The following is an 11,683-nucleotide window of genomic DNA, read 5'->3' as shown; positions in this document are numbered from 1 at the left end:
AGGTGCCGAGCCAATTTTTTTTTTTTTTGAGACAGAATCTCACTCAGTAGAGTGCAGTGGTGTCATAGCTCACAGCAACCTCAAACTCTTGGGTTCAAGTGATCAACATGCCTCAGCTTCCCAAGTAGTTGGGACTAAAGGCACCCGCCACAATGCCCAGCTATGTTTAGAGATGAGGTCTTGCTTTGGCTCAGGCTGATCTAGAACCTTTGAGCTCAGGCATTCCACCAGCCTTGGCCTCCAGAGTGCTGGGATTACTGGCTAATATTTTTATTTTATTTATTTTAATTTATTGTTTTTAGAGACAAGGTCTCGCTCTTGCTCAAGCTGGTCTTGATCTGAGCTCAAGCCATCTACCCACCTGGGCCTTCCCAGAGTGCTGAGATTACAGGTTTGAGCCACCAGGCCTGGCCTTATTTTTTATTTTTTTGAGATAGGGCTTTGCTATGCCAGAGTAGAATCATCTTAGCTCACTGTAACCTCATACTCCTGGGTTCAAGTCATTTTCCTGCTTGCCTCAGCCTCCTGAGTAGCTGGGATTACAGATGCCTGCCACCATGCCCAGCTAATTTTTCTATTTTTTGTAGAGAGTGGCTCTCACTATGCTGCTTAGACTGCTTAGAGCAATCCCCGACCTTGGCCTCCAAGGGTGTTAGAATTGCAAGTGTTAGCCACTATGCCCAGCCTATGTTCTATTTTTTAGTGCTCGATTGGCTTGGCTTGCGTGGCTCTGAGGGTTTCTAGTTCATGTCCTTCCCTCACCTCTCCACCTGAGAGGAACTTAGTTCTGGCCTCTACTGATTTTGTATGTTAACTCCTTGCCACTTCATAACTTAGAATCCAGAGTGCCTTTGCTGTCTTTTCTGTTGACTCTCTCATCCATGCCTATTGTGGGAGAGGAAGTCTTGGGCCCCTTTCTTGATGGTCCTTTGGCAAAGCTGCAAGCTGCAAGCTCCTCTCAGCTGTTCTCAAGGTCTTACTTTATTTTTTATTTATTTGGTTTTTTTGGTTTTCTTTTTTTGCAGTTTTTGGCTGGGGCTGGGTTTGAACCCGCCACCTCCGGCATATGGGGCCACTGCCCTACTCCTTTGAGTCGCAGGCGCCGCCCTTATTTATTTTTGAGACAGTCTTACTTTGTCGCCCTGAGTGGAGTGCTGTGCCGTCACAGCTCACAGCAACCTCAAACTCTTGGGCTTAAGTGATTCTCTTGCCTCAGCCTCCTGATTAGCTGGGACTATAGGCACCCACCACAAAGCCTGGCTATTTTTTGTTTGTTTGTTTCGTAGGCCCAGGCCGAGTTTGAACCCACCAGCCCCAGAGCATGCGGCCGGCACCCTAAACACTGAGCTTGGGCGCCACCCATCAAGGTCTTACTTTAGCAGAAAGGTTTGCTCTTCTTGCCAAATCTTCCAGCCAACTGCTTACTTGTGGGCCGGACTTACAAACTATGTCTTGATATTCCAAACCTATCCCTTGGGTTGGGGATTTCTTGTTACTTTGTTGGGTGATAGGCCCTCTTGGAGAATTTGATGAAAGCTAAAGACTTTTCCCAGAAGATGCAGATTAAGAAATCTCTGCTCAAAAAAAAGGGTGGTGCCTGCGGCTCAAGGAGTGGGACACTGGCTTCAGGTACCGGGGTGGCAGGTTCAAGCCCCAAACTGCAAAAAATAAAAAAATTAATCTCTGCTCATGGCCAGGCCTGGTAGCTCACACCCTGGCATCTTAACTCACAGCAACCTCAAACTCTTGGGTTTGAGGGGTGGCACCATTGTGGGGTGGCACTTGTGGCTCAAAGGAATAGGACGCTGGCCCCATATACTAGAGGTGGTGGGTTCAAACCTAGCCCTGGCAAAAAAAAAAAAAAAAAAAAAGTGATTCTCTTGTCTCAGCTTCCCAAGTAGTTGGGACTACAGGCACCTGCCACAAGACCTGGCTGTTTTTTTAGAGATGGGGTCTCGCTCTTGTTCAAGCTGGTTTAGAACTCGCAAGTTCAAGCAATCCACTTGCCTCAGCGTCCCACAGTACTAGGATTACAGGCATGAGCCACTACGCCCAGCCAAGAACACTAATTTTTTTTGAGACAGAGTCTCTTTGTCACCTTGGTAGGGTGCCGTGGCATTAGCCTTAACAAGGAATGAACTTCTAGTACAGGCAGCAGCATGCTTTCTTTGACTCATTGATTGTTTAAGAGCATATCCCTTGGCCAACTGCAATGACTCATGTCTGTAATCCTAAACCTCTGGGAGGCCAACATGGGAAGATCCTTTGGGCTCAGGAGTTCAAGACCAGTCTGAGCAAGAGTGAGACCCCCATCTCCACTAAAAATAGAAAAATTACCCGGTGCTGTGGCGCATGCCTTTAGTCCCAGCTATTTGGGAGGCTGAGGCAGGCAGATTGCTTGAGCCCAAGAGTTTGAGGCTTCTGTGAGACTGGCTTATGCCATGACACTCTAAGATGGGGCAACAGAGTGAGACTCTGTGTCAAAAAAAAACAAAAAAAGTATATTGCTTAATTTCTTCACATTTGTGAAATTTCCAGTTTTCCTTCTGTTATTGATTTCTACCTTCACCCCAGTGCAGTCGGGGAAGATACTTTGTGTATCTATCCCTTAAACCTATTGAGACTTTTCACCCTAACATATGGTCTACCCTGGACAATGCTGCCATGTTCCCTTGAGAGAATGTGTACATTGTTGCTGGGTTCAGTGTTCTGTGACTATTAGATCTAATTGGTTTATGATGTTCCGTCTTCTGTTTCCTTATTTATCCTCTGTTTGTTAGCATGCACACACACACACACCAGTAAGACACCAAATCACTGAATGGACGTTGACGTGAAGGTAGGGACCTGGACATTTGCTTAAAGAATCCTAATTTGGCTGAGTTCGGTGGCTCACACCTGTAATCTAGTACTCTGGGAGGCGAGGAGGGTGGACTGCTTGTGCTCAGAAGTTGACCAGGCTCGGCACCTGCGGCTCAAGTGGCTAAGGTGCCGGCCACATACACCTAAGGTGGCAGGTTCAAATCCAGCCCGCCTGCCAAAACAACAATGATGGCTGCAACCAAAAAAATAGCCGGGTGTTGTGGCAGGCGCCTGTGGTCCCAGCTACTTGGGAGGCTGAGGCAGGAGACTCGCTTAAGCCCAAGAGTTGGAGGTTGCTGTGAGCTGTGATGCTACAGCACTCTACCCAGGGGGATAGCTTGAGGCTCTGTCTCAAAAAAAAAAAAAAGAAGTTGACCAGCCGGAGCTAGAGTGAGACCTCTAAAAATATATATGTGTGTGTGTGTGTGTGTGTGTGTGTGTGTGTGTATAGCTGAACGTTGCTGTAGGCACCTGTAGTCCCAGCTACTCAGGAGGCTAAGACAAGAGGATTGCTTGAGGCCAAGAGCTGGAGGTTGCTATGAGCTATAATGTCACTCTACCCAGAGCCACAGAATAAGACTCTGTCTGGGAGTGGGAGGGCGGAAGAATCCTAATTGTCAGTATTTGTAGATCTTTTCTCATTGCCTGATCATTTTCCTGGGAGTGAATTCTTCCAATATTCTCCCTTGGAACAAGTCTCTACTGCTTAAAATCTCCCTAACGATAGAGAGATAGAGAGGTTAGTATTTATTTTAACTGTGTGATAGCTGGGTTAACTAAGGCCCCTTTTCCTAGGGCCCCAGCACAAGTAGCCAAGAGAGGGTAACTGAAGACTGCTGACAAAGAGAGGAGCCTTCATGAAGGGGGTATCTGTAGATGACCCCCAGAGAGCTGTGGGGGATGTGCTGCGTGGAGGGAGAGCTGCTGAAAGGCACATGCATCAACCAGGAACTTAGGAAGGATGCCTGGTTCTCTTCCTTTGTGGATTCTGTATTTGTGAATTCACCTAACTTGCTAAAATTTATTAGTAATCTCAAGCCACTACTTGTGGAATTTCTGTGGCCATTTTTGGACATGTTCAGAGCACTAAAAATATCTGTATACAGATATATATTATTTAATATATATCTGTATACATATTATATATTATACTTATATGTAATTTTTCTTTTCGGAGTCTTACTGTCACCCTGTGGCAACAACATAGCTCACACCAACCTCAAACTCTTGGGCTCAAGTGATCCTCTTGACTCAGCCTCCCAAATAGCTGGAACTACAGGTGCCCACCACCATGCCTGGCTAGTTTTTCTAATTTAGGTAGAGATGGGGGTCTCACTCTTGCTCAGGCTGGTCTCGAACTCCTAAGCTCAAGCAATCTACCTACCTCCACCTCCCACAATGCTAAGATTATAGGCATGAGCCACTGTGCTAGGCCTAGTGCTAAAATATTTGAGTTGCCTGACACCAACATTCCCAGCTGAGTCTGAACAAGGTGACACTGTCTGATTTCAGCTTTTAGACGGTAAACAATGTCCCTTTTTGCGATCTATTCAGTGCCACGTTATGCATTTCTGTTGGTAGCTCTGCTGTTTGAAATGCCTCCTGGTATAGTGCTGAAGTGCTGTTTAGTGAGGGCTGTAATGTTCCTTCCAAGAGAATGTGTTAGATAAGCTTCAGTGAGACATGAATTACAGTGCTGTCGGCTGTAAGTTGAGTGAATCAGTGGTCGGTTGATAGAACCAAATGGCACTAAGGTTCAGTATTTACCAATTCCTTGTTTGCAGTGACTTTATAGAGCATAACCACCACGAATAATGAGAACTGAATGTATTTATTACTATTGCATCTCAGCTCTACCCAAGGAGGCAACTGATTGTTTCCTGAAAACCTAATGGAACATGTGAATTCCTATCAAATTTTGCCTCCCTTCATTCTGAGTTAAATATGAACAATATTGGTACCCATTTGAGAGGAGACATGAGGACTTGACATAGCATTGAACTGAGGCTTGAGCTCAGATGTGCCTGCTCCTCAAACTAAAGCATGAGGTGATCTTAGTTGGTTTAAGGATTTGTAAGAGGCTGGGCGTGGTGGCTCACACCTGTAAGCCCAGCACTCTGAGAGGCTGAGGTAGGTGGATTGCTCAAGCTCAGGAGTTGGAGACCAGCCTGAACAAGAGCGAGATCCCTGTCTATATTAAAAATAGAAAAACAAGCCAGGTGTTGTGGTGTCACCTATAGTCTCAGCTACTAGGGAGGCTGAGGCAAGAGCATTGCTTGAGCCCAAGAGTTTGAGGTTGCTGTGAGCTATGATGCCACAGCATTTTACCCAGGGCAACAGAGTGAGACTGTCTCAAAAAAAAAAGGAAAACTTAAATTCCAGGAGAAAAATGATTCCTCTCTCCTGACACTCATGTAGGACTGGGGTTTTATTTTATCTCACCAGCTGGTTTGCTTCAAGTATTCACTTAATGCCTGTTGCTAAGCCAAGTTCCTTGTTTCTGCCTTATGTTCAGTCAGCCTTTTCTCTTTCATTTTATAGAACAGCAGGATAATCTGACAATAGAGCATTTTATTTATAAAATTTTTGCCCAACAACTTTAAGAATGAAAGAAAGTAATTCCATCTCTTTCCCAAAAAGGTCATCATTAAGCTTTTCTTCCAAACTGAGCTCCATGAAATCTCAGAAATTCCAATTCTTCTCATTCAAATGCCCACAGGGGCACAGATGTGTAACTCCCCTGGGAAGGCAATCTGAGCTAAGTAGAGCTGTTTAACAAACCTGTGCAGTGCTCTCTGGCAGGGAGGGTAGCAGGACATGTGCTGGCCCCTGAGCCATGCTGTTGCATAGGCAAGGACACCAGGTGGCTGACAATGACGTCTCTGTCTCAGCTGGAGTAGAAGAGCCGGTTCAGCCTTCAAACAGGGTGGTGTGGGAGGTGTCTCAGCTGAAGGTTAATGTCTCTGCGTCGCCAGCTTGGGAGGCGGAGTTGGATGGAGGGGTGAAGGCTTTCTTGCCTTCAGCAAGAGCTTTAAAATGCTGCAAGGGAAGAGGAGAGGGAATGCTGAGTGTTGAGAATATGCTAGTTGCTACATCTTACAGCAAGAACTACCTTCTTTAAAACCCTTTAAGCTTGGGTGGCGCCTGTGGTTCGGTGAGTAGGGTGCTGGCCCCATATACCAAGGGTGGCGGGTTCAAACCCAGCCCCAGCCAAGCAATTGAAAAAAAAAAATAGCTGGGCATTGTAGCGGGCACCTGTGGTCCCAGCTACTTGGGAGGCTGAAGCAAGAGAATCGCCTAAGACCAGGAGTCAGAGGTTGCTGTGAGCTATGATACCACAGCCCTCTACCGAGGGTGACAAAATGAAACTCTATCTCTTAAGAAAAAAAAAAAAAAAACCCTTCAGGCTCCAATTTTCTCCCAATTCTCCTTTCCCAAATAATTTCTTGGTGCTATCTTTGAGAATCAGCTAGAGATGTGCCCTACTTTCTTCATTCTCTACTAAAATTACAGGTATCTGTTCATTCGTACTTAGCTTCATCTAAGGCCCAACACTTTTCTACTATATACCCTTCCTTTGAAAGCCCCACAGCCTCCTTTTCTGCTTCATAATTATGGGGAAGGGCAAAGGTAATTCCGGGCAGAGACACCTATGTCCATTGCCATAGGACATGATCACAGCAGGCTCAGAACAGTGGAGTCTGCAGTGCTCCTCACTAAGGCCTAAACCAAGCCTTGACGCTTGCCGCACCTGTGAGTTCTTGAATTCCGAGTAGAGGGAAAAAAGCAGGTGGAGGGACTGGATCCGACTCTTGTAGACAGGGATGTCGAGGATGGCTGAAATAAAGAAAAAACTCCCAGGAACAGAAGGAAACAAACTCTGGAATTATGGGGCATTTCTGTTTAGGATAACCAATCCCCTCCCAGACCCAGTGTTTTCAAAAGCCTGGCGCGTGCCCCATCTAGTGGCTCTATCAGGGACAAGGGAAGGACAGAGGAGCTTACCACAGATCATGTCAATGTATTCCGCCAGGCTGCAGTCAATCTCTGCTGTGGGCAGGCTCACCTGGAATGGGCATGGAATGGATCAAAGTCAAAAAGCTGATGATATTTCAGTGGTCCTAGCACCACTCTCTCTCTCTCTGAAGGAAAAGTGCTCCTAGCATACGATACGTGGTACAGGCTGAGTAGTGCTCACCCAAAATTCATATTCAATCCTAACCTTCTATACTTTGAAATGTGATGGTACTAAGGAAATAAGGTCAATATATATATAAAAATTAGAATGAGGTCATTAGGGTGGGCTGTATTTAACATGACTGATGTCCTGATGTCCTTACATGGAAGAGGAGACTAGGACACAGACACAGATGGAAGGCCATGTGAAGACACAGAGAGAAGACTAAGAGACCTCAGAAGACATCAACCTTGCCAACAGCTTCATCTTGCTTCTCCCCACCCCCGATCAGTAAGATGAAATCAGCCATACTTATTATAACACAGTGGTGGATGATCTAGAAGGACCAAAAGATTTTATAAGTAAAATGTGCTGCCGTGTTGTCTTCCTGTGTAGATCTGTAAAGAAGAACCTGGTCCCAGGTGATGGCTAAGTATTTATATAGCTGGTGGTGTAAAGCCTAATGGTCCCAGGCCACCACAGGAGCTAGGATTATGGGTGTCACCCATAAGGCCACCGCAGGAACAGAGAAGATGGACATGACATCCCACTCAGATGATAGGGTCTGATTTAAACAAGTCATACTGTAAGTTTAAAAACCACTGGGGTCTTAAAACTTTGTCTCTTTTTACAAAATACAGAGCACTTATAGTTCTGCAATTTTGCTTTTTCCATTTAACAATATGTCATTACTATTTTTTCATATTAGAACAAAACAAGGCCAAGTAATGTGCCATAACATAGTATTTCACTGAGTGGATATACTACAATCTAGCCATTCACCCCTAATCAGATATTTTCTCTCAGCTAGTTTTGAAACGCTAGAAGGGGGCTGGGGGCAGTGGCTGACACCCATAATCCTAGCACGTTGGGTGGCTGAAGTGGGTGGATTGCTTGAGCTCAGGAGTTCAAGTCCAGCTTGAGCAAGAGTGAGAACCTATCTCCACTAAAAATAGAAAAATGAGCCAGGCACTGTGGCAGGCACCTGTAGTCCCAGCTACCAGGGAACTGAGGCAGGAGGATCACTTGAACCTAGGAGTTTGAAGTTGCATTCTACCCAGGATGATAGAGTGAGACTCTGTCTAAAAAAAAAAAAAAAAGAATAAATAAAATGCTGGAAGGAAAGAAAATGTTTCTACATTCTTTGCAGTCAATTCCTAAATAATACACATTAAAAAACCTTTGTCTTCATGTCACTATAAGGTCTATAGTAGGTTTGAAGATAAGTTATAGAGAAAAATTAGGGAAAGTAGAGGGTATATTGGGCAACTAGTATAACAATTTTATTTATTGAGACAGAGTCTTGATTTGTCACCCTTAGTAGAGGGCTGTGGCATCATAGCTTACAGCAACCTCAAACTTTTTTGGCTCAAGTAATCCACTTGCCTCAGCCTCTCCAGTAGCTGGGATGATAGGTACCTGCCACAAGACCTGGCTCATTTTTCTATTTTTAGTAGAGATGGGGTCTCACTCTTGCTCAAGATGGTCTCAAATTCCTGAGCTCAAGTAATCCACCCACTTCACCTTCCCAGTGAGCTAGGATTATGGGTGGCAGCCACTGCGGCAGGCCCTTTCCAGTGTTTTTTTTTTTTTTTTTTTTTTTTGAGACAGAGCCTCAAGCTGTCCCCCTGGGTAGAGTGCTGTGGCATTACAGCTCACAGCAACCTCCAACTCCTGGGCTCAAGCGAGTCTCCTGCCTCCGCCTCCCAAGTAGCTGGGACTACAGGCGCCCGCCACAACGCCCGGCTATTTTTTGGTTGCAGCCGTCATTGTTGTTTGGCGGGTCCGGGCTGGGGATTCGAACCCGCCACCTTAGGTGTACGTGGCTGGCGCCTTAGCCGGCCTTTCCAGTGTTTTAAAGCTGTAGCTCAGGCTGGTCTCAAACTCCGATGACCAGGAAGGACCTGTTAATCATCTTTGTTCGGTTTCCTTTTCTTTTGACATGTAGGAGCTCTCTGCATGCATAGTAACTTTGTCTAATATATACATAAAATAATTTTCTTGGACTGCCATTGTCTTTTAACTTTGCTTACCGTATCTTTTGGTACTTAGAGCCTTGTATTTTTGAGTCTAACCTATCACATTTTGCCCATTATGGCTAATGCTGAGAAACACCTGAACATCCTAGTTTCTCCCATATTTTGTTATATAATGTTACGTGAATAGCTATTTTTGCATCAACTCTTTAATTCATTTAAAATTTATGTATGTATATGGTTAAAGCAAAGACCTAATTTTTTTCAAATGGATGGCTGTCTCATCATAACCTCATTCTGTTGCCAATCACTTAAACAACTACCTATCTTTTGTGTGTGTGTGTGACAGAGTCTTATTCTGTCACCCTAAGTAGAGTGCCATGGTGTCCAGCTCACAACAACGTCAGTCTCTTGGGCTCAAGTAATTCCCTTGCCTCAGCCTCCTGAGTAGCTAGGACTATGGATGCATGCTACAATGCCCAGCTAGTTTTTCTATTTTTAGTAGAGATGGGGGTCTTGCTCTTGCTCAGGCTGGTCTCTTAACCCCTGAGCTCGGGCAATCCACCCACCTTGGCCTCCCAGAGTGCTAGGATTACAGACACCAACCACTTGTCATATATACCAAATTTCCACATATGCACACACAGGGGTTTCATGTGTTACCATTAAAAAGCTGCTGCTAATGATGATGATGATGATGATGATGATCTAGAGAGAGAAACCACCAAGCCCTACAATGAATGTGATATTTTCTTCCCTTTGCTACCTTCTACTCACCTTGCCCAAAAGTTCTTCAAACTCTGGAGACCATTCCTGCATCAGCGTGTCAATGTCCGGCATGGGCCTGAAAGTACAGAGGTAAATATGAATGAGAAACATGGACTAGTAACATCACCAGCCTCTGGACCAGGATATTCTAGGATGAAGGAGAGGCCCTCAATGTGGCATATTAAACTTTCAGGAAAATCTGGCTCAGTGCCCACAGCTCAGTGGTTAGGGCGCCGGCCACATACACCAGGGCTGGTGGGTTCAAACCCAGCCTGGGCCTGCTAAAAAAACAATGTCAACTATAACAAAACAATAGCTGGGTGTTGTACCTATAGTCCCAGCTAATTGGGAGGTTGAGACAAGACAATCACTTCAGCCCAAGAGCTGGAGGTTGCTATGAACTATGACGCCATGGCACTCTACCAGAGGCGACATAGTGAGACTCTGTCTCAAAAAAAAAAAAAAAAGATTTCAGGAAAACCTCAACTGAGCAACCCAAACTTACTCAAGACCTGGGGTTTGGAACAGCTGGCACAAGAATGATAGCAGAGAAATCACAATCTTTTTTTTTTTTTTTTAATTTTTTTTTCTTTTTTTTATTGAACGGTAGAAATCACAATCTTTATGTCACATGTCAGCAATCTAAGCCAACAGCCCCAGGTTGACCAAATATGTCCCTAGTCTCTGGACCTTTTTTCCCTGAAACAGTCTCACTATGTCGCCCTTGGTAGAACGCCGTGGCATCACAGCTCACAGCAAACTCAAACTCCTGGGTTTAAGTGATTCTCTTGCCTTATCCCCCCAAGTGGCTGGGACTACAGGCACCTGCCACAATGTCTGGATATTTTTTTGTTGTATTTGTTATTGTTGTTTAGCAGGCCCAGGCCAGGTTCCAACCCACCAGCCTTGGTGTATGTGGCTGGAGCTGTAACCACTGTGCTATGGGCGTGGAGCCTCTGGGCCTCTTCTTAAAAGCAATGGTTCACAAGTGGTGAAAGTTGCTATAGATGACTGTTGTAAAGAACATGGCATCTCTTACCTGGTGTAGTGCACAGTTGCAGGGGGCTTAGAACGGTGTAACTCAGAGATGCTCTCAATCCACATATCAATGGCTTTGGGATTCTTTTCTGCATCCTCCAGGCTCTTTACTTTCATGTGTTGCTAGAAAAATAAGGACGAGCCTGGCTGATGGCACTGAAGGAGTGCTCTGGTTTTTACAGAGTGGCTCATCATATCTGCTGCTCTTTTATATATGAGGTAGCTGATAAAAGAGAAGCCTGAGAGCAGCCAAATAAAGAGGGAAAGAAACCCTGATAAGGTTTGCTGGAGGCATGGAAAGGGGCAGGTCAACATGGCAGGACTGATTACATGAAATACCATTTCATACCTACTAGGATGGCTACAATCAAGAAGACACAGTAAAAACACTGGGGAGGCTATGGAGATACTGGAACCTTCATTCGCTGCTTGTGGGATTATAAAATGGTGCAGCCACTTTGGAAAACAGTTTGGCAGTTCCTCGAGGGGTTAAACATAGTTTAACTCTATGGCCCAGCCATAGTCACCTCATGGCAAGCAATTCCCACTCAGATAGCTAGATAGATAGTGGGAGAGAAAGAGAGGGAGAGAGATACACACACACATAGAAACTTGGATTACATATGTATGCAAAAACTTGGGACACAAATGTTCAAAGCAACATTATTTTTTTTTAGAGACAAAGTCTTTCTCTGCCACCCCAGTTAGAGTATAGTGATGTCATCATAATTCACTACACCCTCAACTCCTGGGCTCAAGCAATCTTCCTGCCATGGCCTCCTGAGTAGCTGGAACGACAGGCAGGTACCACTGCACTGGACGACCTTTTCTATATGTATATATTCTTTGAGACAGAGTCTCA

The 11,683-nt window shown here is 45.0% G+C and overlaps 1 protein-coding gene across 2 annotated transcripts in view; it reads right to left on the bottom strand.

The window, feature by feature from the left end:
* Nucleotides 1-5,413: 5,413 nt before the first annotated feature.
* Nucleotides 5,414-11,683, bottom strand: part of IFT46 (intraflagellar transport 46) — an 18,875-nt gene continuing 12,605 nt past the window's right edge. For both annotated transcript variants that reach the window (XM_003796847.3, XM_023517298.1), the window contains 5 exons: nucleotides 10,823-10,944; nucleotides 9,793-9,859; nucleotides 6,868-6,928; nucleotides 6,614-6,699; nucleotides 5,414-5,901 (listed from right to left, as the gene is read on the bottom strand). In XM_003796847.3, coding sequence (XP_003796895.1) covers nucleotides 5,806-5,901; nucleotides 6,614-6,699; nucleotides 6,868-6,928; nucleotides 9,793-9,859; nucleotides 10,823-10,944 — 432 coding nt within the window. In that variant the 3' untranslated portion in view covers nucleotides 5,414-5,805. The remainder of the gene's footprint in view (nucleotides 5,902-6,613; nucleotides 6,700-6,867; nucleotides 6,929-9,792; nucleotides 9,860-10,822; nucleotides 10,945-11,683) is intronic.

The sequence above is a fragment of the Otolemur garnettii genome, unplaced genomic scaffold (assembly GCF_000181295.1).
Source record: "Otolemur garnettii isolate 467f Iridium unplaced genomic scaffold, OtoGar3 scaffold00108, whole genome shotgun sequence".
Lineage (NCBI taxonomy): Eukaryota > Metazoa > Chordata > Mammalia > Primates > Galagidae > Otolemur > Otolemur garnettii.
The sequence above is the reverse complement of the archived record's forward strand: the minus strand, read 5'-3'. Positions and strand labels throughout refer to the sequence as shown.